This window comes from Mastigoproctus giganteus, chromosome 12, assembly GCF_048544385.1.
Source record: "Mastigoproctus giganteus isolate SK-2022 chromosome 12, ASM4854438v1, whole genome shotgun sequence".
NCBI classification, from domain to species: Eukaryota; Metazoa; Arthropoda; class Arachnida; order Uropygi; family Thelyphonidae; genus Mastigoproctus; species Mastigoproctus giganteus.
The window spans coordinates 147362938-147389411 of record NC_143586.1 but is presented as its reverse complement, the minus strand read 5'-3'; the positions used below and the strand labels follow the sequence as shown (position 1 = coordinate 147389411).

The window sequence follows — 26474 nt, the reverse complement described above, 5'->3', positions numbered from 1 at the left end:
GCAGATTCTTAATGCATGAAGAATCACTACTGATAATCAAATCAAGAGTATTACTCCCTCTAGTTGCCTCCCGAACATGCTGATGTAGAAAACAATCATCCAATAAATCCACAAAAGCCTTGCTACTGTGTGAGTGACCAGCCCCCAAATTCCAGTCAATATCTGGGAAATTAAAATCCCCCATTATAAGACTCTCTGATTTACTGGCCCACTCTATTTCTCCGAACAGTTTCTTATTATACTCATCAGAGTCATTAGGCCTATAGCACACTCCTACTCTCAATTTTGATCTCCCAATGCTTATGTCACACCAAACTGACTCGACACTGCACTGTCCAGCGATGTCGACTGGCTTCACTTCCTTGGATTTTATGTGTTTTTTAACTAATAGCATAACCCCTCCTCCCTTCCTATCCTGTCTATCCTTTCTGTAGACATTGTACTCCCCAAATTCCAGTTCTGCATTTCTTATATCTGTGTGACACCACGTCTCTGAAATCCCCACAATATCTGCCTTTGATGTTTTGAGCAATACCTCAAATTCATCAAATTTATTTACTAAACTCCTAGCATTGGTGTACACACAAGTATACATGCACCTGTTCTTTTTCTTAGCTACCCTAACACAACCCATGTGTTTACTTGTACCCCAATGATTCCCAGCAGTCTCTGAAATATCCTGCATCTTATTTTCCAGGCTGCGGCTCATTCCAATAGAAGCAGTGCAAGAATCACTTTCACCTCTGCCAGTGGCTACTGTTAATCTATTAGTCCTTGTATCCCCCCAATCTAGCAGTTTTCCGACCCACCTAACATTGCCTCGATAGCATCAGCAAACATTCTTGCACCCTTTCTATTTAAGTGTATCCCATCCCTGTAGAAGCAGTCTCTCCTGTTAACAAGTACAGACCAGGCTGAAAAAAATTCTACCCCTTGAGCCCTGCACAATCTTTCCAGGGCCGAATTGATTGACAGGGCTCTCATCATATACTCCCTCCTATCGTGTCTGGGCAGAATTGCAGACACTTTCAATTTCAACCCTAATTCACGGCTTTTTTTCATCAGTGACCTGTACTTGTCAAGTAATTCCGCCGGTCTCCTACTCTTAATGTCATTAGTGCCAACGTGTACAACTATATCACCTTTTGTGCCCTTAAAAGATGATATCCGCTCTACAACGTCATCAACTTTTGCCCCTGGCAGACATACCCTGGTCCTATTCCACCTATCCTTTTTACAAAGCATGTTTCCCGTTTCCCTGACAATAGAGTCACCAACAACTACTAGTTCCTGTGGGACCAGCGCATTCTGCCTTGGGGGTTGCCGCTGTGTTCCGCGATGACCAAGTGCAAGCTCTGGCATTGGTGTGGGCAGCTGAGAGCTTGATGGGCCCCTCACTTGTAATCCTTCGAGGGCATCCACCCTATCCTTCAAGCTCTCATATAGGCCCATAACAACGCTGAGTTGTCGCCTTATCTCCTTACACTCCTTGCATCGCACACACACAAAGACATCCCCCATGGCAGTATCATGTCCCATACTTGACTGCTCCGCAAACATCAAGCAAATAGTGCATCTTACAAGGCTGTGATTCAGAGGACAACTGCCCCCCTCAGTTCTCCCCTGGTCCACAGCATTCCCATTAGCTTGAGCCCTTTGCTTTGCTGCTCTGGTTTGAGTCATGATTTAGATTTACTTTCAATAAAATTTCAATTTCTGTACAAAATTAAATCCTAAACTTGTATCCAAACACAGTTATAACGCTATATTTATGTTTCAGTAACGAGTGTTATCTACGGAATATTTACGTTTCAGTAACGAGTGTTATCTACGAAATATTTACGTTTCAGTAACGAGTGTTATCTGCGAAATCCCTTTATATAACTTTCGTATCAAGTTATGTATTAATTATTTGTTTTTACTAATTATTTATGTTACGTAACCTAAGTGGTTATATGTATAATTAATTATGTTAAATAAAATTAATTATATTACGTTTGTAATCTAAGTCGTTATATGTATTTATTTAAACGTACAATTTAACTGCTAACGAAGTTCAACTAACGCTATCTAGTACGGTATATCGTATCACAAAGGCGGGAAAATTACGAACGGTTAGCGGAGTTGAAACACGTGGAAACCTTTACCGATACTTTTATGCAATTACAAGGCCGAGTAAAGAATAAATACACCAAATTAATCAGAAAATCACAAAATAATGTTATACTACTAAATTTAAATCAAAAGTTTTAGAAAAACAATAATTTCAAATCAATAAATAAGAAAAATCCACTTAGCGGCTTTGAAAACGACCGTCTCTAGTAGCCTCGTCAGCATAAATGCATACTTCCTAAAATGAAGTCTCCAGACCTGTATGCAGTACTCAAGATGTACAATGGGACAATCACCTCCTTACCCCTGCTAGAAAAGTTACTGCATTTCATTGACAAGACACCATGAGCTACTCTTACAACTGCACTGCTAAGAAAATTCATATCTGGCTGCACAATTACCCCATATCTTTTTAATTTTCACTATCCTGAGTGTAGTACACACATTTGGTATGTTACCCTGGGGATACTGCTACCCATATGTAGTACTGTGCATTTATCAGTGTTAAACTTCTCAGCCTATCATTCTAACTTTTCTAGATCCTCTTACAGTAGCATACTGTCTTTACTCACCCTGCTAAACTTTGCATCATCTGAAAACTTGGACATTAAGCCTGATATCAATATCATTAATAAATAAAAACAACAATGGGCCCAACACCAAACCCTAGGGTGCTCCACTAATAGCATTAGTTCATGAAAAGTAATGTCCATTGATTACCACTCTGTCTTCTCCCACTTAACCATCTCTTTATTCATAGCAGCATTCACTTGCTCTTGATGCCACACTGCTCCAATTGTAGTCTTGTAGTCTTTTATGTGCAGCAGTACAAAAAGCTTTCTGAAATTCAAGTATATGATATCAGAATTATTTTTTGAATCCAGTTCCTTTGTGACAACATTGTAGTATCCAATCAAATTGGTCAACCAATATTTCCCCTTAACAAACCCATGCTGTGTCTGAAGTATAATTGCAGCCTTGCCTAAATGATCTTGCATTACTTCTTTTGGTGTTATTTGGTTTTTAGGAGCATTAGCAACTAAGGCCATATTGCTCCGGGGATATGCGGTGGTCATTCCCTGACCTTTCCGCATCCTCTGTATTTGGTGGTCACGGGCTTGAACCTGGGTCTAATCGAGAAGCGTGTGCTATGCACTGCTGCTCCTGCCCACCTGGCTAAAGAGGTACCATTTCCCCCCCCCCCCCAGAACAGAAGTTAAACTAACAGTTCTAGAATTACTTGGGTTACCCTTTGATCATCCCTCTGTGGATTGGAGATACATTGCACATCTCCAGTCTGCAGGGACCTCCCCTGAATAAAGATTCTCTTATAATTAATGGCTAAAGGTTTTCTTACACTCCTTCACTGCCTCCCTTAATACAATTGGATAGATCCCATCCATACCATGTGTCTTTCTTATGTGTAACTTCCACAATTCCATCATTTAGCTTCCTGTTGGAGTTAATGTTATTATTATTAGCCATATGGTGCAAGGAAGCCTGAGGCTTTATGCTGCACCAGCCAAAAAAAATTTCTGAATTTCCCAGAGATAGAGAGAGAGAGAGAGAGAGAGAGAGAGAGAGAGAGAGAGAGAGAGAGAGAGAGAGAGAGAGAGAGAGAGAGAGAGAGAGAGGGTCAGAAGTAGAAGGGAATCACCAAGAAAGAGGAAAGTGAAGGATGATGATATCCAGCCCAGGACCCTGGGTGTGCCAAGCCCATACTCACCAAATGAGCCCCTGTGTTTTTGTACATGTTGGAGAAATATTTGACAAAAAATATATTTAATCATATTTTTGTCAAATATTAGAGATCTGGTTATTAACATTTTCCAGTGGGTTGTGTTGTGTTGTTTGTGGGTTAAGTCCTTTTTTGGGCTGAAATATTTGTAACATTCTTCCATGTGAAAATGCACTTTTTGAAGAAGTCAACTTATGAACGAGAATTTGGGAAACAACCCATTTATAAGTTTAGGACTTCCAGTATTAGAAAAGAAAAAGAACAGGAAACTTTTTAAACTTTTCTTTTCAATATACTCCAGGTGCACTACTTCAGATAGTATCAATATTAAATGTAATAAAATTTGATTAGAAAATAAATGTCCATTTTCTTAAGGATTCAATTAAAGTTGTTTTTTAATGTTATTTCTTGCCAATTGAATGTGCTTTTCGATAATAGTGTATGAGCTGCTTAATGTTGGATAGTTACCATGACATGTAATGAATGTGCTTATATTTAATAGTAACTACAATTACAACCAGAATTAATGCAACTGCACAAACTCATGTTTTTCTATTTTTTTTCCCTATGCAAGTACATGAGTACTGTAGATATATAAGAACCTGAACCTAGAGTATTATCTGATTTGAGGAAATACATAGGATATAATCTCAGTACTTCATCCTCTGCCTAATTAATTGTGCTGCTTATTTTGTCTTTTTTTTTTTTTTTTAAGTCCCTCATTTCCATTGATTCCTATGAATTTCTATTCCTTTTAATTCTTCTGCTGCTGTTAATTCTTTTTTTCTGTTTAATTTGTCACCTTTTAAATTTTACCCATATATGGGTAAAATTTATAAAATATTTATAATTTTAGAAAAATTTAAATTTTTTTTTAAATTTTTTATAAAATTATTACTATGGGTAAAAGGGCTATGTACAGGTATTTTTGTAAGATCCATATATTGATACTTTTTGTAGGGCCCAAAAATATATAAATGCACATCTTGCTATCAGTTATCTATGTTAATTGGTTCTTCTGGAATAAATATTTCATCTGAACATAGTAATGCTGTCTTTTCTGAGGGATTAAACTCTTTAACTATATGCATTAAATTGTTTAAAAGCATTGCTAATTAATATAGAATTAGCAATAATTAAATTGAGCACTTCTAAATTAATATAGAATTATTCCAGATTAAAATTTTTCTTAGTGATGAAGTATCTCTTAATAACATAGATCAGTATTTTTGTTGAATCTGCATATCTTTAGACCAGAGGTGGCCAGCTTGTAATGTGCATCTCACAAGTGGCCTGCCTCTCAATTTGGGAAAAAATAATGTAAAAATTTATCCAACTAATTTTAAAAATAAGAAATTAAAATAAACACATACAGTTTAAATTTTACTTTTGTTACTATAAATTATGATCCAGTTTCAACAGTTCACATTTGCCATCTTTAGTGTTAATATAGCACAGGTAAGGAGAGCTAGTGAGTTCTTTATTAACAAATTCTTTATGGACAGACTCATTCATTAATCTATGTTAAATTTATTTCACATAGATTAATGTGCTTAATGCAGTTAGCATAAAATTATTTTACCTGGTTACCAAAAGTTGAATGTAATAATGTTATCACTAACCATTCAGTGGCATGGATTAGTAAGGGAGGGGTGTGATTATTCATTCTCGTAGTTTCTGAATCTGTCCCTGGTGGAATGTGAAGCATTTCCGGTATATGTGACACGCTGTAAGAAAAGGTTGGCCACCCATGCTCTAGACAAACAAATGTAGTAAAGTTTATCAGAGTCTGCATAAACCTTTTGTTTATATTTTAGGTGTATTTTAAAAATGTTCACCCTAAATATCCTGAAGGAGGTAAAATGTCTCAGCATTTGGATAATATGAAAATTGGAGATTGTATCGATATAAGAGGCCCTTCTGGACTTCTAGTTTATAATGGAAAAGGTTGGTTTAATTTAACTAATATATGTTGAGTGTGTTTGTATATCTGCTTTCAAACTAAGTTATTATACAGCTGATAAGTTAAGTATAATACGGTTCAAGAGTCACTGTCCCATTCTTGCTTGTGTTAGTGTAGAGCCTGATGGCAGAAAGTGGAACTATACCTTTATGTAATTTATGACACATTGAAATTTCAATTGCTTATATAACAGAAAATCCATCTAGCTTTTTAACTCATTGTAGTAAGTAGTTGTAGAAATATACTAGAGATGATCATAAAATATTCAGACTAATTTTATCACAAATTTTGTATTACAAAATGTAGTAAAAGTTGCAAAGTTGAAAGCCAAGTTACAAGTGATTATTTTTAACTTTTTTTTTTTCCCCAGAGTAACTAAGTAACATTATTGTACAAGTAGGGAATAGTCTCGTTCTGTCCATAGCAGTGAGGGATTATTTTGAATAGCTTATACTGCATTCCTCTCATTCCAGTATCAGCTATTCAAAATAATCCCTCCTCTTTTCATCTGGAATTGAATGATATCCAGTCTCACCTTTAGCATTTTCAAGAACACAGCGAGCAAATAACATTCTGCTCAATCCCAGGACACCAGTATTCTGAGAAATGAAAAAGCAGATGGTGTAGCTAAATGACCTGATCTCTTGGTCTGTTTTTTTTATAGTTCCCACTATGGTTTTTAAGAGCATTCTGTGCACAATCGGTTCTTATCGTTGCTGTTATACAATAGCAAATGTTTCCCATCCACCGTTTCCTATACTTCACAAGCAAACTGCAGTTCTTATTTAATCAACCTCATAAAATTTACATAAGTGCTGTTATCTCAAAACTTGCATAAACAAATAGTATGTTGAAATACCAAGTGTGAGACTCACTTATAAACTAGGAATGCTAGATAGCCAGGGCTATTGATAGGATTACTATTCACTAGCATATGAACTCAGCTGCCACTCTTCATATGGCCATTTTCGTGCTTTTTGTCACCTTATCAGTAAAGAGTTAGGTGAGACCGAAAGGTTGAAGGTAAAGACTGTATTAAACAACTTTTAATATTTGGTAGGTACAACCATTTTATTCCAAGTGGAATGGAAAACTCTACTAATGATACAAAGAAGAGGGAAAGATTCGATTGAGAATGTAAAAAACATAAAATACCTTTACTAAAAAAATGAAACTGTTTTTACAGAAAAGTATCATCAGATCGAACTTAATAATGCAAAATAAAATTACAATAATTTAGTCGGCTGAAATGGGAAAAAAAACTAAGGGAAAAAGAACCTTTTTTTTTTTTACTTTTGTTATAAAAGATAACAAAGAATTAGCATTAGTAGAGGCATGCAATGCAAGAAAGTAAGCTTATGCAGCATCAGCCAAAAAAAAAAAAAACCTTTCATTTCACCCCTCCATTTGTTCCAAAATGCCCGTCCAGCTCAGCCTTAAATTTATTTAGGCTATCAACTTCTGCAACAAAAGATGGAAGTTTGTTCCACCAATCAACTACCCATTGGCTAAAGGCAAATTTCTGCACATCTATTCTACAACTGTCTTTCCTCAATTTGAATCTGTGCCCACTCAGGTTCTTAATCTGAGCAAGAGGAAGAATCCCATTGGCATTCAGCTTGCTTAAGCCATTCAAGGCCTTATACACCTCAATCAGATCACCTCACAGGTGCCTACTCTCCAGATGCTGCAATTTGCAGAACTTAAGCCTTTCTTGGTAAGAGCACCCCTTTGTTCCCCTCACCAATCTTGTTACCCTTCTTTGTGCTAGCAATTCTGCATCCTTCCTAAAATGAGGTCTCTAGACCTGTACACAGTACTCTAGGTGTGACCTGACCATTGCCTTGTATAATGGGATAATCACCTCCCTGTCCCTGCTAGCAAAATTCCTATATATCATTGACAAGACTCTGTGACCTGCCCTGGCAACCTGTCTGCACTGCTCAGCAAACTTCATATTAATCTGCACAATTACCCTCAGGTCTTTTTCACTTTCCACTTCCCTGAGTGTAGTGACATGACAGTTGGTATGTTTATCTTCAGTTATTGCTACCCATATGCAGTATTTTGCATTTGTCAATGTTAAATTTCAGTTGCCATTTCTCAGCCAATTTGCCCAACTTATCTAGATCCAGTTGGAGTAGCATACTGTCTTTACTGTTGTTAACAACCCTGCCAATCTTTGTATCATCTGCAAACGTAGACATTAAACCTGATATAACTTCATCAATATCTTTGATAAATATACAAAACAACAATGAGACCAACACCGAACACTGGGGAACTCCACTAATAACATTTGTCCACGAAGAGCAGTGTCTATTGATTACCACTCTCTGTTGTCTCCCACTCAACCATCCCTTTATCCATTGTAGCAACTTACCCTTAATGCCATATCTCTCCAATTTGTACAGCAGTCTTCCATGTGCAACAGTATCAAAAGCTTTCCTGAAATCCAAGTATATGATATCAAAATTATTTTTGGCATTCAGTTCCTTTGTGACCACGTCATAGTATCCAATCAAATTCATCAGACAAGACCTCCCTTTAGCAAACCCATGCTGTGTCTTAACTGTTACTGCAGTCTTGTCTAGATGATCCTGCAATGCTTCTTTAACCAGTGATATCATTATTTTCCCCGGAACACAAGTTAAACTAACAGGTCTATAGTTACTTGTCACCTTTTGAATCTCCTTTGTGAATTGGTGATATATTTGCACCTCAAATTATCGTACCGATCCACAAGAAAGGTGATAACCGGGACTGCAAGAACTACCGTGGCATCAGCCTCCTTTCCATCATCGGAAAGGTCTTTATGAAGATCATCCAGTCAAGACTGCAAAAACATTGCGAGCAAACCAGTCGAGAAGAACAGGCAGGATTTAGACCCGGGCGAGGATGCTGTGATCAAATCTTTGCCATTCGTCAGCTGATGGAGGAGAGGATCCAGTGTGGACAGCGAACCGTCATTGTTTTCATTGACTTTAAGTCTGCTTTCGACTGTGTACACCGGCCTGCCTTATGGAAACTACTAGAGGTTGAACATATACCTCGAAAAGTCATCACACTCCTCCAAACTGCATACAACGGTTTAACCAGCCAGGTGCGCATCCAGAACGATTTATCTGAGGAATTTACCATCCAAACTGGAGTCCGCCAAGGGGATGTAGCCTCCCTGTTGCTTTTCAACATCGTGGTCGACGCCATTATGAGGCAAGCATTCAGAAACAGACAGGGCATACAATATGACAAGGATCACTATGTGACTGACCTGATGTTTGCTGATGATAGTGCTATCCTTGCCAGTAACGACGCTGAAGCCACGGACATCCTCTACGACATTGCCTGCATTGCCCGGCCATACGGTTTGAAGATCAATGCTGGTAAGACAAAGGCCCTGACAACAGATGGGTCGCAAGCCACCATCTATCTCGAAGGCGTCCAGATCGAGCAAGTGCAGGACTTTAAATACCTTGGGTCGCTGGTCCAGGAGAAGAAAGTTGCATCCATCATGGAAATCCACAGCAGAATTGGACAGGCGGCCACTGCGTTCGCCTCGCTAAAATGGTGTCTGTGGAAGAGGACCAACATTTCCACAAAGACTAAAATCCGACTCTTCCGGACTTTGATTCTGCCCATTCTTCTTTACGGATCGGAAACATGGATTTGTCTCAAGTTAGATTTGAACAAACTTGAGGTATTCCAAATGCGATGCCTGCGGCAGATCTTGGGCATCTCTCTTCGCGACCGCATCACTAATGATACCATCCGCGCCAGATGCCAACAGCAACCAACCATTGCCGACCAAATCCAGAAGCGAAGGCTTAGATGGTTTGGCCACATATGTAGAATGGGCACAAACAGAATACCATCCAGACTCCTTTGGAGACAACGACCCACCCAATGGAGCATCCAACGGACCGCGCCTAGGAAAACGTGGGCCAAGCAAGTGGAAAATGACTTGAAGAGCCGACGTCTCGACCTTAACCAGGCCAGGACTGACGCCATTGATCGTAAGGTATGGAAGAACATCACAGAGCAAGTCCGAAGCCCTGCGGCACCTACAGCAGCATACTGGTTGCGTGGCCAACCGCCTCCCCCAGCTGCCAGCTAAGGACCAAAGAAGAAGAAGAAGATATATTTGCACACCTCCAGTCCATGGGGACCTCACCTGAGTCCAAGGAAGTCTCATAATTATGGCTGAGGGTTTGCTTACTTCCTGTACTGCCTCCTTTAATATAACTGGATAGATCCCATCCACCCCAGGTGTCTTTTTTATGTTTAACTTCAACAATTTCTCCTCCACGTTGCTCTCAGTTATTATAGAATAACTTTGCTCTCAGTTATTACAAAATCACTGAGCTCCATGTTAGAGTTTGATAAACTTCTGGCACTCCCCCTCATTGAATAACTCCTCATGTGTGAATGTAGATGTAAAATACTCATTCAGTTTATCAGCTATCTGAGCATGATCATCAATAGTCAACCCATCTATGTTAAGTGGTCCAATCTGATTCATCCCTTTCCTTCTAGAGTTTACATAAGTAAAGAACTCTTTGCTGTTTTTCTTTGCATCCTTTGCCAAGGATTTCTCGCAATCTGCCATAGGCTTCTGTGTCACCACCTGATACTTTATATGACATTTTTCTTCTCTGCCACGAGCCTCATTAGTTCATCTGACATTCATTTAGGCCTATATCTTGAATGGTATTTCTTAGTTGGAATGAAAAGCCTAGTAGCCTCCAAAATTAAGTCCCTGAAGGCTTCCCGTTTAGAATTCAACATTGGTAACATCAGTTGATCCCACTGGACAGAATTTAAAAACTGTCTGAGACCCTAGTCACCTTTACGAAAGCAATAGCCCTACCCTTTAGCCTTGATGGTAGTTACATCTTTAAGTAATTCCCACATCAGTACATTGTGATCAGTGTAACCCAGTGGTTCCTTTATCTGCAAATTCTTAATGCATGAATAATCACTGCTGATAATCAGATCAAGAGTATTACTCCCTCTGGTTGCCTCTCGAACATGTTGCTGCAGAAAACAGTCATCCAATAAATCCACAAAAGTCTTGCTAGTGTGCAAGTGATCAACCCACAAGTTCCAGTCAATATCTGAAAAGTTAAAATCCCCCATTATAAGACATTCTGATTTACTGGCCCGCTCTATTTTTCTGCACAATTGCTCATTATACTCATCAGATTCATTAGGTCTATAACACACACCTACTCTCATTTTTCCTTTCCCAGTGCTTATGTCATACCAAACAGACTGTAGCCATTTGCCACTGACTGTAGCCAATGGCAAACAGTTGCCATTGTCCACCATTATCAATTGGATGCACTTCCTTAGATTTTGTGTTTCTTAACTAACACAGCATAACCCCTCCTCCTCCCTTCCTGTCTTGTCTATCCTTTCTGTACACATTGTACTCCCCAAATTCTAATTCTGCTCTGCTTATGTCTGTGTGACACCACATCTCTGATATCCCAACAATACTGCCTTTGATGTCTTGACTAGCACTTCAAGCTCATCAAATTTATTAACTATACTTCTAGCATTGGTGTACATGCATGATTAAAAAAAAGTTATAAAGCTATGCCCTTCTGTCAACCATAGATGGCTACAAACTGGATTTTTTATACACTAGATAGTTAAACTTGTGCTTGTTTGGCTTCTTCAGGCAGCTAGTTTCGGTGGCTGTTCCTCATTTTAACATCCAGCAGAAATCAACCATCATACTGGCATTCTACTCCTTTTGTACCTTTTTCCATTTCTTTTATATCCCAATGGAACCTTCTCCTCTGCTGCTCTTCACTTAAACTACTTAAATTTCCTGAGAAATTGTTAGGATGAGATGAGAGTGTAAGAAGTGTACTTTTAACACTCATATTGCAACCTAGTTTTCTGAACTTCTGCAACATAAAATAAGATGGCCATGTCACTCATGGCCATCTTATTTTATTTATTTTTTTAAACCCCAGACACAAGAGATATTAGAACCTATAGTATTTAGTTCCGTGTATGGGTTGGAGGTTGAGAAGACAAAAGAAGATATTTGTTGACATTAGACTTGAACTTGTGTAGATTGTAATTTTCAGGTAATACATATGAAGGAAGGCTGTTTCAGAAAATGGAAGTTGAATGAATAAATGAGGAAGAAGAAAAGTTGGTTCTGTGAGTTTGAAGTTGGACAGTAAAAGGAAGTTGCCTGGTTGCAGCATATGTTCGACTTCTTTGAAAGAGAGAGAAAGAGAGAGAGCGTGAGCGTGGGAATTATAGAAGCCAATTCTGAAGAATTGGCTTCTTTTTCAGATACTTCTAGTGCCCATGGAAGTATCTGAAAAAGAGGCATGCAGCCGAAACAGAACGTCTATGAAACAGAGTGGAGAGACTGTGAAAGATATAGTAGTAGTAGTGGCATGTGATGCAAGAAAGCAAGTGTATGAGCTTAAGCAGCATCAGCCAAAAAAAAAAAAAAAAAATCACACCATTCCCTCCAAATGCCTGTCCAGTTCCTCCTTAAATTTATTTAACCTATCAACTTCCACAACAACAGATGGAAGTCTGTTCCAGCAATTAACTAGACCCTGGCTAAAGTCAGATTTCCGCACATCTATTCTACATCTGTCTTTTCTTAATTTGAATTTATGCCCTCTTAGGTTCGTAATCTGAACAAGTGGAAGGGTCCCATTAGAATTCAGCGTGCTCAGCCCATTCAAGGCCTTATACGCTTCAATCAGATCACCGTGCAGGTGCCTAGTCTCTAGCCACTGCAATTTGCAGAACTTAAGCCTCTCTTGGTAAGAGGATCCCTTCATTCCCCTCACCAATCTTGTTGCCCTTCTCTGTACACGCTCAAGCAAAAATACATCCTTCCTAAAATGAGGCCTCCAGACCTGTACACAGTACTCAAGGGGTGGCCTGACCATTGCCTTATACAGAGGGACAATCACCTCCTTTTCCCTGCTAGCAAAATTCCTACATATCGTTGACAAAACCCCGTGACCTGCCCTGGCAGCCTGTCTGCATTGCTCAGAAAACTTCATATCTGACTGCACAATTACTCCCAGATCTTTTTCATTTTCTACCACCTTAAGTGTAGTACCAAACAGTTGGTATGTTTCTCTGGGGTTACTTCTACACATATGCAGTACTTTGCATTTGTCAATTAAACTTCAGTTGCCACTTCTTAGCCCATCTGCCCAAATTTTCTAGATCCTGTTGCAGTACCACACTGTCATTACTGTCATTAACAACCCTGCCAACCTTTATATCATCTGCTAACTTTGACACTAAGCCTGATATATACCTTCATCAATATCATTGATAAATATACAAAACAACAGTGGACCTAACACTGAACCCTGTGGGACTCCACTAATAACATTAGTTCACGAAGAGCAGCACCCATTGATTACCACCCTCTGTCTTTTCCCACTCAACCATCCATTGTAGCAACTTACCCTTAATACCATTCTGCTCCAATTTGTACAATAGTCTTCCATGCGCAACAGTGTCAAAAGCTTTCCTGAAATCCAAATATATGATATCAAAATTAATTTTTGTATCCAGTCCCTTTGTAACCACATCATAATATCATATCAAATTTGTCAGACAAGACTTTCCCTTAACAAACCCATGCTGTGTCTGAATTATTGCTGCAGTCTTGTCTAGATGATTCTGCAATGCATCTTTAACCAGTGATGCCATTATTTTACCCGGAACAGAAGTTAAACTAATTGGTCTGTAATTACTCTTGTCACCCTTCGATCCCCCTTTGTAAATTGGGGATACATTTGCACATCTCCAGTCTTTGGGGACCTCCCCTGAGTCCAAGGATGCTCTCATAATTATGGCTAAGGGTTTGCTTAGTTGCTTTGCCACCTCCTTTAATATAACTGGATAGATCCCATCCACCCCCCAGGTGCCTTTCTTATGTTTAACTTCACCAATTTCTTCTCCACTTTGCTCTCAGTTATTACAAAATCATTAAGCATCCTGCTATAATTTGATAACCTTTTACCATTTTCAAACCTTAATAACTCGTGTGAATGTAGATCCAAAACACTCATTCAGTTTGTTTGCTATCTGAGCAGGATCATCAACAGTCGAACTGTCGATATCAAGTGGACCAATCAGATTCATCCCCTTCCTTTTAGAGTTTATATAAGTAAAAAAATCCTTGCTGTTTTTCTTAGCATCCTTTGCCAAAGATTTCTCGTAATCTGCCTTCGACTGTCTAACCTCCTTTGTGACCTGATTACAGAGTAGCTCATATCTACCATAGGCTTCTGAGTCGTTTGATAATTTATATGCATCTCATGCATTTTTATTCTCTGTCACAAGTCTCATTATTTCATTTGATAACCATTTAGGCCTAAATCTTGAACAATATTTCTTAATAGGTATGAAACTTTTAGTAGCTTCCATGATTAATTCCTTGAATGCATCCCACTTAGAATTTACTGTTGGTAACACCGTCAGTTGATCCCACTGTACAGAATTTAAAAATGTATCAGACCACTGTACTCATCTTTACGGAAGCAAAAACCCTTCCCTTTACCCCTGATGGTAATTATATCTTTAAGTAAATCCCACATCAGTACACTGTGATCACTGCCATCTAGTGGTTCCTTTATCTGCAAATTTTTAATTCATGAATGATCACTGCTGATAACCAGATCAAGAGTATTACTCTCTCTGGTTGCCTCTCGAACATGCTGCTGCAGAAAACAATCTACAAATAAATCCACAAAAGTCTTACTAGTGTGTGAGTGACCAACCCACAGGTACCAATCAATATCTGGGAAGTTAAAATCCCCCATTATAAGACATTCTGATTTACTAGCCCACTCTATTTCTCTGTACAATTGTTCATTGTACTCATTCGAGTCATTAGGCCTATAACACACTCCTACTCTTATTTTTGCTTTCGCAGTGCTTATGTCACACCAAACTCTCAACAGTGCACTATTCATCTATATCAACTGGATGCACTTCTTTTAATTTTGTTTTTCTTAATTAACACCTCCTCCCCTCCAATCCTGTCCATCTTTTCTGTACACATTGTACTCCCCAAATTCCAATTCTGCATTCCTAATATCAGTGTGAGACCACGTCTCTGATATCCCAACAATATCCGCCTTTGATGTCTTGACCAACACTTCAAATTCATCAAATTTATTTTCTATACTTCTAGCATTGGTATACATGCAAGCATACATGCACTTATTCCTATTCCTAGTTACCCTGACACATCCCATATACCCACCTGTTTCATGATGACTGCCATCAGTCCATGAAACCCCCAGCACCCCTCGCTCCAGGTTGCTACTTATTCTAATAGAAGTTGTGCAAGAATCACGTTCACCTCTGCCTGCGGCTACTTTTAACCTTTTAGTCTGTGAATCCCCCCCACCAAGCTAGCAGTTTTCCGATCCACCTGGCACTGCCTTGATAGCATCAGCAAATATTCTTGCACCCTTTCTATTTAAGTGTATCCCATCCCTGTTAAAAAGCACAGACCATGCTGAAAAAAATTCTACTCCTTGAGCCTTACACATTCCCTCCAGGGCCGAATTGATTGACAAGGCTTTCATCATGTACTCCCTCCTATTGTGTCTGGGCAGAATTGCAGACACTTTCAAATTTAACCCTAATTCATGACTTTTTTTGCAACAGTGACCTGTACTTGTTAAGTAATTCTGCTGGTCTCCTACTCTTAATATCATTAGTGCCAACGTGTACAACTATATCACAATTTGTGCCCTTAAAGATGATATATGCTTTACAACGTCATCAGCTTTTGCCCCTGGCAGACATACCCTGGTCCTGTTCCATCTATCCTTTTTACACAATATATTCCCCGTCTCTCTCTGACAATAGAGTCACCAACAATAACTAGTTCCTTTGGGACCAGTGCATTCTGCCTTGGAGATTGCCACTGTGTTGCCTGATGCCCAGGAGTGAGCTCTGGCGGTTGAGTTGGACAGCTGAGAGCCTGACGGGCCCCTCATATTAATTTCTTCAAGGGGATCTACCCTACACCTCAAGCTCTCATAGACGCCCAGTAGAACGCTGAGTTGATGCCTAATTTCTAGCACTCTCTGCACCTGGCACACACAAAGACATCCTCCTTGGCTAGATCATGTTCTGTTCCAGAGAGTTCAGCAAACATTTCACAAGTTGCACATTTTTTTTAGGCTGTGATGCATTGGGGAATCTCCCCCCTCAGTTCTCCCCCGGAGTCACAGCACTCCTGCCACTTTGTGCCCGTTGCTTTGCTTCTCTAGTCTGGGGCATGATATTTTAAATTAATAAGATCAATAAATTTAATTAATTAATTGTCAATATTACACTATCTAATAGAATCCTTAATGCAGTGATGTGTATTACGCTATATAATTATACGTTAGAGCTACCTAGTTACTACAATTAAAAATTTGAATTCTCTACTACTCCATACAAAAACAATGTCTGCAAAATTCGAACGAAATAACGGTTTTACGTATATTAAGTAGTAATCTACAAAAACTCTATCTAAATTAAAAATAAAAATAACCAGCGTAACTATAACTATAAGACTACATATAAAGTACAATATAAAATAACAATTAGGTAAATAAAAAGGCGAACACTTATCGCTTTTTCGGAGCCTGTAATTCACAGCTGTAATTTTTTAAAGAGAGTCCAATGTCATTAATTAACTTAATTGCCCTCTTTTGAATAGAAACTAGAAGCCTGAGAGAGGTTTTGTGGGCACTGTCCCAGATGTTGGAACAATATTCCATGGTAGGGCGGATTTATGATTTGTACAGCGTGAACAGCTGTTTGGAAGAAAAGTAATGCTGGGAACAAAAGAGAAAACCCATATTTTTAGATGCAGCGGAAACAGTATTTGTAATATGCTTATGCCAAGAGAGATTAGAAGTCAGGATAATCCCCAATAGAGATACATGATCTTGCCTAGAAATCAGAGTATCATCGAAGATAAGCATAGGAGTAGAATAATTCTTTTTGCAAGATATAAGAACAGGACTGAGTTTTAGAAGGATTGAAATCAACTCGGTTATCATTGGAGATCAGCATTTAAGGAACTGGTAGCAGATATTTGCGAAGTTGAAGCTGTTTGTGCAGAGCGAGGTTTCTCAAACTGGAAGGTGGAATGCAATGTGCTATCATCAGCAAAACTATGGATAGCATTTCCGGTCAATGGAAGAAGGTCATTAATATACAAGAGGAAAAGAGTGGGGGAAAGAACTGAATCTTGGGGGACATCAGCATTAGTGGAGAAGTTAGAAGACAGAGAGCCATCTACCATCACCCTCAGTGATGTCTAATGTCTAACCTGGGGTAATGTCTAAATGCATCTGGGCATGTCTATACCTATCAATAGCCAAGGAAGTAGTGCTCATATCTTGTATACATGGAAAGTGTATCTAAGAAAACTGTTATTACTATTTGTAAAAAAGCTGTATACGATAGATACAAATGGTTTGGATTTTTAGAATTAGCATGCACTAAAAGTACACCATTTTGGAAACATCAAAATCTGTGCAGATCAGTGTAATGAATATTTTAATTAATAAAATCATTTATTATCTGCCCTTATTTAATTACTTGATAACAAAGTTATTAAAGTGATGGTCACCAAAAATTCAGTGGAATTTTTGATATAGTTATTTTTGATTGGGTTAAGAAGTTTAACTGTTTTTTCAAATTTTGACCAGGGGCTGATCTACTACTGGTAATCAGTATATATATCAGAACACTAGATTTATAGAGAAGTAAAGTTTGATTATCATACTACAAATTTATAACATTACTGAGGAATTTAACAAACAAATATTAATGACAGTTGTTAAGCTTTGGATTTGGACAAGGGACTATCAAAAGTTTTAAAACATTGTGCTGATCTATTAGAGTTATAAGTAATAAAGTTAAAGTTCCTTATGGTATATATGTATGTATTTCCAAGATGAATACAGATCTCCATGAAGTTCAACCATCTCTTAAAGATTAGCTTAAGTTCCACTAAACTTTCATTATAGTGATCAATAAGTATGCCAACCTTTTATTGTGTATGATAATGATAAAGTGACATTTGTTTTTTATTTGTTAATTTACAGACAGTTGTTGCCATTTTATGATTTACCATGTAAGCCTTTTGTTGTAATAATTATTTTTTCTGTATTCTAAAAACTCTATTTTTAGGTGAGTTTGCTATTAAACCAGATAAAAAGAGCCTACCAAGCATCGTTAAGCCAAAGAAAGTTGGAATGATTGCAGGTGGATCTGGTAAGAAATTATTTTAAAAGTATAATTTTTTTTTTTTAATGAAAACCCCAAACACGAGAGGTTTTAGAACCTATAGTACTTAGTACCGTGCATGAGGCCTCCGTAGCTGAGTGGTCAAGAGTGGGAGTGCAGTAGCACACACTCCTTGAGTAGACTGGGATTCAAGCCCCTTGACTGCTAAATATGGTTGATCTGCCAACCTACACTGGACCAGCTTGGCAAATTATGGTCCATTTCCCTCAACATCAATTGTTGAGGAGGCTTCCATCCTGCAGTAAGTTGATAATGGCTGCAGTTTACTTTTTTTTCTTTTTTTTTTTTTTTATTGTGCATGGGTTGGAGGTTGAGAAGACGAAAGAAGATATTAGATATTGTTGACATTAGACTTGAACTTCTGTACACTGTAATTTTCAGGAAATATGTATGAAGGAAGGTTGTTCCAGAAAACAGAACTTGAATGAATAAACAAAGAAGATGAAAAGGTGGTTCTGTGAGTTTGAAGCTGGACAGTAATTGGATGTTGGCTGGTGGTGGCAGATGTTTAGAAAGAGAGAGCGGTAATTATAGAAGCCAATTCAGAAGAAACAGTACATTTATGAGACAGACAGTGGAGAGACTCTGTTAGAGATGAGTCATTAATTAACCTAACTGCCCTCTTCTGAATAGAATCTAGAAGCCTGAGAGAGGTTTTGGAGGCACCGCCAAAGATGTGGGAACAATATTCCATGGTAGGGTGGACTTATGATTTGTACAGAGTGAACAGCTGTTTGGGAAAAAAAATAATGGCGAGAGCGAAAGAGAAAACCAAGTTTTTTAGATGCAGAGGAAGCAATATTTGTAATGTGCTTGTGCCAAGAGAGAGAAGTCAGGGTAATCCCCAAAAGAGATGCATCAACTTGCCTAGAAATTGGAGTGTCATCAAAGATAGCATAGGAGCAGAAGAATCCTTTTTGCAAGATATAAGACAGGACTGAGTTTTAGAAGGATTCAAATCAACTAAGTTGTCTTTGCTCCACTGGAGAATTACCCAGAGATCAGCATTTAAGGAATTGGTAGCAGATATTAGAGAAGTTGAAGCTGATTGAGCAGGGCAAGATTTCTGAAACTGGGAAGTGGAATGCAATGTGCTAACATCAGCAAAACTATGGATAGGATTTCCAGTCAATGGAAGAAGGTCATTAATATACAAGAGGAAAAGAGTTGCGGAAAGAACTGGTTCTTGGGGGACACCAGCATTAGTGGAGAAGTTAGAAGACAGCCATCTAGCATCACCCTCAGTGAGCGATCAGAGAGAAAACTGGATAACCAATTACTAAAAACAGTTGGCAAACCATAAGATGGAAGCTTGTTTAGAAGACCTTTATGCCAAACATGATCAAAAGCCTTTGAGATGTCAAGAGCAACTACCTGTGTTTCACCGAACATTTCCATTGAATTAGTCCATAAATGGGCAACATAAGCCAGAATATCACCAGTGGATCGACACTGACAGAATCCATACTGGCGATCGTTGTTCAGACGGAAGGTTTCTAGGTAGTTTAAGAGTTGGCGGTTAATTGATTTCTTCATTACTTTGTAAAGAATAGAAGTAATTGCAATGGGACGACAATTGGATGAGAGGGATTTGTCATCCTTTTTAGGAACTGGCTGGATATGAGCAAATTTCCAAGCAGAAGGAAAAACACCTTTAGAATATGAAAGTGAAAAGAAGCAGCAAAGAACAGGAGTAAGTTCAGGAGCACAGGTTTTGAGAACAAGTGGAGAAATACCATCAGGACCTGGAGTTTTTTGAGCATCAAGTTTCGTCAAAATCCTTCTGACATCCTATTGATGGAAGACCATAGAAGGCATTGAATGGAGAATGTTGGGAATGGTGAGAAGTGTTTTACCAAGATCATTAATACATGAGTTGGAAGAAAAATGGGATGCTAGCAGGTCAGCTTTATCCTTGGCTGAAGTGACAATAGAACCATCTGGTTTTGACAGAGGTGGGAGTAGAGATGGGCAAAAGTTGCGGCCAATAGCTGTGGCAAGAGACCAGAATGCTTAGCTACCTTTTAGGGCAAGAAGCAAGTTTTCTACCCTTAGCCTGTTCAAAATCTAGTTTGGACTGATTAATAACTGCTTTACAATTGTTGCGAGCTTTTGTGTAGGCAGAAAATGAAACTGAAGAATTGGAAACAAGCCAATTACGATATGCAACGTTCTTCTCTTTAACAGCATTAGCACATTTATTGGAAAACCAAGGTTTAGATAAAGGACGAGATTTTAAAGTGGAGTGTGGAATAAAGGTTTTCATTCCCTCAAGAATAATTTCACTGACACAATCTGAGCAAATGTTGACATCAGAAGTTTTGAAACAGTAATCCAACCAAGGAAAAGAAGAAAAGAAATCTTGCAGGTCATTCCATTTTGCATTCTTGTAATGCCAAACAATACGAGGTTGGGAATAGCCATGAGATAAAGGCTCCATTGGAGAAGAGACAATCACCAAGTTGTGATCTAAGGTGCCTAAAGGACCACTTACTTCGACCGAGTACTTAGAAGGGTTGTTTGTGAGAAAAAGATCATGCATGTTGGCTGTATGGTTAGGATTGTCTGGTATTCTGGAAGGTAAATGAACAATCTGTGTGAGGTCATTAGTAATTGCAAAAGCCTCAGCATCTTGACCAGCTGAAATTGTGAACATTAAAATCGCCAAAGAAAATTACCTCAGTGTTAAGAAAGTTGTACTGGAGAAAGTTAAGTTGTAAAGAGAGGAAGTCAGAGTTCCAAGTGATTAGAGTTGGGAGAACTATAGAGACAACAGATGAATTTGACAGAATGAGGTAAAGAGGTTTTAAGCTAGAGAAGATTGAAAAGAGAAGATTCCAAATTAGCAGGTATCTGACAGGGAATATCGGAACGGACATATGCACAAGTACCACCTTTGAGGTGGGAGGAATCATACAGCGAATAATTTGGACAACTGAGATGAGCAGTGGTTGAATCAACTGATAACTGAGATTCTGTCAGAAAAAGTACATGGGGTTTGGCAGACTGTAAGTGGAAATGGACATCATTGAGATTAGAACTGAGACCACATATATGTGTGAAATGAACTAGGAATTGTTTAAAGTTTAATTATTTAAAGTTAACGTAACCACACTTATTGAATTGTTCTCATTAGATATATATAATAATATCTTAAGTTTAGTATAAAAGTAAATTAAGAATAGTGATCTTTTTCCATAAATTTATTTGTAAAATAATAAGAGGAGTTTACCTCAATATAGTATGTAGAACACTTCCGTATGATACCCTCCAGAAATTAAAACGAAAAAATCGACAACTTACCGGTACATTGGAGTAAAAAATAAATAATTAAAAAACTAATTTAACACAATTCAAATCAATTTAAAACAATTAAAAATCAAATTAACGCAATTAAAAGAATTTAACGAAAATATTCAAAAATCGTTTTGAATATTTTCGTTAGATTCTTTTAATTGCGTTAATCCATAAATTTATATACACGTTAATTTATGGAACAAGACAAATGTCTTATAGCTGGCCTTAAGTGTTGTGAGAGCACTAATCAAAATTCTAGTTCATTCATTGGCACATATATTTTGTAAAATATATGTAGTCAGCCAAATTAGGATTTTGATTTATGAACAAGATAATTGATTTTTTTTTAGTTGATTAAGCATGTTATTGTTGAACCTATTTGTTCTTGATAATAACTGGTCACTATTATTAGCAGATGTAATTTTTCTGATTTGATTATGTTGGATTAGCAATGTGGAAGTGACTCTTTCATTCTACAGTAAATACCATATTTTTCTGAATATGTTACTTTTTATTAATTTTTTTTAACAAGGTCGGTAGAAAAATGGAATATCAGGGTGCAGCTTGTATGTAGTTCTTAAAGGGGGAAAAAATGTTACTGGATTGTCTAGATCTGATACAGGCATGTAGTTCATCCTTATGACAGAGATGATACATTTAACTTTGTTAAATGTTACATCAGTGTGAGTTCAGGTTGAATCATTGTAAATAATCATACCTAATTTTTTGACTGTATTAGAGCATCTCATCAGTCCAGAAATTTTAATGAATATTTTAAAGTGATGTATGCATCTATGGAGTAATGTGAAGCTTGCTTACCCTGAGTTGTTTTGATTAGCATTAGTGGAGGCATATGATGCAAGAAAGCAAGCGTATACAGCATCAGCCAAAAAAATAAAATAAATAAAATAACCTTCCCATTTCACCCATCCATTCGCTGTTGCATACTTAATTTTTAACAACAATGTAGTGTTCTAGATGCAACAATATTGGCAATATTTTGTCACAAGAAATTTGTAGTTTGACATTCCTAGAGTAAGTGGTCATCAACACCTGGCATTCATAGTTCCTTACCCCTAAACTAATTTATATTTCAAGTACTTTTTATTCTATATTTACGGTTCTAGTTTCTCAATTGGGTTGACATCAAAGCAAAAGCAGAAGCAAGATTAGCGTTGCACATGATTAACCATCTACTTGGCACGCTAAATATGAATTTTAATGTTCGTTCCTCCAATAGGTTTTAACTTTCAATCTGCAGTATTAATTGCAGAAATCGGTCTGTAAGACCGATTTCTGCAATTAATACTGCAGATTGAAAGTTAATACTGTTTTTTTTACTTTGTAAAAAAAAACTCCGATATCTTACTATTGAGTGGGTATTGGGTATTCACCAGTGTGTTTTCTACTTAATAAATTTACAGAATAGTGGTTTCCTCTTAATGAATTTCCAGAATAGTGCTTTCTCTTAATGAATTTCCAGAATAGTGCTAGAGGCACAACAAGTATACTCTAGTATTTGCATTTCTGTGGGTTTCACTTTTGTGTTTTTATTGTTGTGTGTGTATGTGCGTGTTGGAAGTGACATGGATGTGGTAGCAATTTACCATTCTCTCAGTACGATAATTAAAATTTTACATTGCACTGTTTAGTTTACGGTAATAACATTGTTTTTTTACTGTTAGTGGATTTTATCATCTATATAATGAGAGTTTTGGATTTCAGTTTGGCACTAATTCTTATAATTTTTTTAATAAAGCTGCCAATAGATAATTTTCTTAAATTTAATTATTAGATAAGGCACATATCAAAGAAAGATATTAAGGCAGTATGGATTTCAAAAAAGAACAGTTCTTCCAGCAGTTGTGTGTGTGTGTGTGTGTGAGAGAGAGAGAGAGAGAGAGAGAGAGAGAGAGAGAGAGATGTAAAGTGGTCACAAAGAGTTTTCTGTGTAACACCAGTGTTTTGGTGATTTATATTGGGAATGTCAGTAGATAATAATTCTTGAAATTTTGTTGCCACATCCAAGAGTGTATTCAGAAAAACAACCTGTTATAAAGAATGTCTTATTTATTTATTTATTTTTTGTGGTTAATGCAAAATGAATGCAGATTTTGTTTCCTGTTTCTGTATGTGGCTGGCATTCTTCACCAAAATTGCATTTGTTACCTTTTGATAAGTCAATTCTCCAGTGAAATACAAACCTATCTTTGCACACAACTTAAAAAAAAAAAAAAAAACACATACTATTGCAAGCATGAAATGAATAAATTACAATGGCAGAACTATCTACTATCTACACAGAAGTGAAGCTTGAAATGTAGCATAACTATTTTTACAACAAACTAAACTGTTCTGCTGTTATTAAATGCCAGTCAGCTATGCTGACTGGCATTTCATATGTGATATCATAGTTTTCTTGATTTCACAGCAATTAACAAAAATTACTTGAATCTTTGGTAGGGAAATTAAAGAAAACACTTTTTCTTTGAAAGGTAGGTTGAGTTCAGTTGCATGAATGAGATGGTCAAAGAGCACAAAGGACCTAAAAGTTGATAGATCCAAAGGATCATGCATGTTCAACTTAGGATGTGTGAGATGAACTAATGAGTAAACTAATGTATAATTTAGATGTTAAAACATATTTAAACATTTAATATCTTTATAAGTATGTACTACCTGTTATATCACAGTAATTTTTTCCATATTTGTATCCATTTTGTAATCCCTTTTAATTTAAAATTTTTAAACATTTAATTATGTGCTTATATCACACCAAACTGATTTAACATTGCACAGGCCACCCATATTGACTGGATGCACTGCTTTAGATTTAATAAGCTTCTTAATTAAGATCATAATCGTTCCTCCCACTTCTGTCCTTTCTTTACACATTGTACTCCCTATATTCAAATTCTGCATCCCTAATATCTGAGTGGCACCCTTCTCTAATATCCCTACAATAGCTGCATTTGATGACTTACCGCATTTGACAGCATATAGGATGCACTCTCATTTTAGAAAGAAAAATTAAGGGAAAAAAAGTTATTTTCATTTATCATTTAATAGTTTTTTTATTAGTGTATCTAGGCATTTAATATTTATTCTAATGTGTATAGTAGAAAAAAGCTTATCCTAAACATGTGGTCAGAACAGCAAGAAAAATACTAATACTGTATAATAATACATTATTTAATTATTATTATTAATTTACCAATACAGAAATTTAAAAGAGAAATAAAAGAATCTTAGCTACATTAGAAAATGTTTTATGTGAAGAAAACTCCCACTAGAATTAAAAATGAACAAAAAGACAGTGAGGGAATGGTAAAAAACATTAGTGTTCTGCAAGGGGAAAGTTCAGTCATTTTGAAAACCAAAAAAATCATTGTCTTCAAATCCCAAAATCTCTTCCTTGCTAATGTTGGAATCACTGTCTTCAAATAATGCAGTGCCATCAAGGGCATTACTAATTCCAATCTTTTTGAAAGACTTTATAATTATTTTACTCCTTATGTTTCTCCAAGATTCCTTAACCCATTTGCACTCTTGTGCAGTGGTGGGCCTCTTCATTCTTCCTGTGGGTGTGAGGTCATGATTGGGTTCTCCCATCCGTTTGTTCCACTGTTCTCTCATATTTTGCTTAAATGCTTTGTTTATGGACACATCCAAAAAGGCTGCAATTGGCTTGTCAGTCCACAAGGAATGACAACTACCTGTGTATTCAATTCTCTCACCCTCTTTTTAATGACTTCAGTCCTATTGGCTCTGAACTGGTCCAAAATGAGAAGAGATGATTTCCTTAAGAGGCCACCAGGATGTCTTGCCCATATTTTTTGGAGTCATAAATTCATCCCAGATCCATCCATCCATCCTTTTGGATGAACATGAACAAATACACCTTCTAGGATTTTTTCTTTAAGTGGGGTTTTTCTTTTAAATATTAAAAATGGTGGTAGTTTTGTGCCATCAGCACAGTAGGCCAAAAGTACTGTGTAATATGTTTTCTCATGCCCGATAGTTTTTACTGACAGTGTTTTAGCCCCTTTGATATTCACAGTTTTGTTGGACGGTGCATCAGAAGTTAGTGAGACCTCATCCATATTTCCTATTTGGTCAACTTCAAATGAAGTTTCTTTTTCATGCCTCTATTACAAATTTATGGAATTCCAGTATTTTTTCTTCATAATCTGCTGGTAATTTTTGTGCAATTGATGTTTTTGTACACATTGATAAACCATGCCTTTGCATGAATCAGTAACACCAACCTTCTGTTCCAGAAAAATTCAAAATTTCTTGTCCTTCTGCTAATATTCTGGCCTTATTCATAATCATTTTGGTAGAAACACTTCTTCCTAAATTCCTTTCACCTACTACCCACTTTTTTACATCTTCAAGTTCTGGCCAATGTGGGGCAGGACGACGAAGGTTATGTTTACTTTTTTTAGAAGCTTGAAGTTCTTTTTCTTGCTTCAGCCAGACGTATATCATTTTTTCCATAGGCGGTGGCCCAAAAAACCTTTCCAGAGCACTGTTACCATGTTTTTTAGCATGATCTATTACATTTAGTTTATATCCGATAGAGTAACTAAACCTCTTTTCTCCTGCTGCCATTTTCTGAGGGCAAAATACTCTAAAATAATGTCAAATGCCAAGACTAAACAATATTGTTATGAAACAGGGTTCTGATTAAAAACAACTGGTATGTAATTAACACTGTTCTTTATTTTATTTCAGTCACTCGCAATGATTACAATTCATTGTCGTGATTATAGTCACTTCACACAATTAAAAGTACACTACCGTACACAGAGACACACTCAACATCATGAAAGCTCGCACAGAACTAACTGGCCTGCTGGTCGTGCCACCTTTTAAAGTATCGGTGAACTATTGAGAAACCTGGAGAAGCTTGAAGCTTCCATCGCTTTCTAAGACGTTTCCTGTGTTTCCTGGCTTTTGAAACTTCTTGGAACTGATTCCAAACAAATCTGCAAGTCCAAGAGTACCCTAGGGTGTCCCGTTATCCTT

The 26474-nt window shown here is 37.3% G+C and overlaps 1 protein-coding gene across 1 annotated transcript in view; it reads left to right on the top strand.

The window, feature by feature from the left end:
- LOC150077497 (NADH-cytochrome b5 reductase 3-like) overlaps positions 1-26474 on the top strand; it is a 63287-nt gene that overhangs the window by 23600 nt on the left and 13213 nt on the right. Inside the window, exons 5-6 of the mRNA XM_090386822.1 lie at positions 5668-5797; positions 18030-18113. Coding sequence (XP_090242948.1) covers positions 5668-5797; positions 18030-18113 — 214 coding nt within the window. The remainder of the gene's footprint in view (positions 1-5667; positions 5798-18029; positions 18114-26474) is intronic.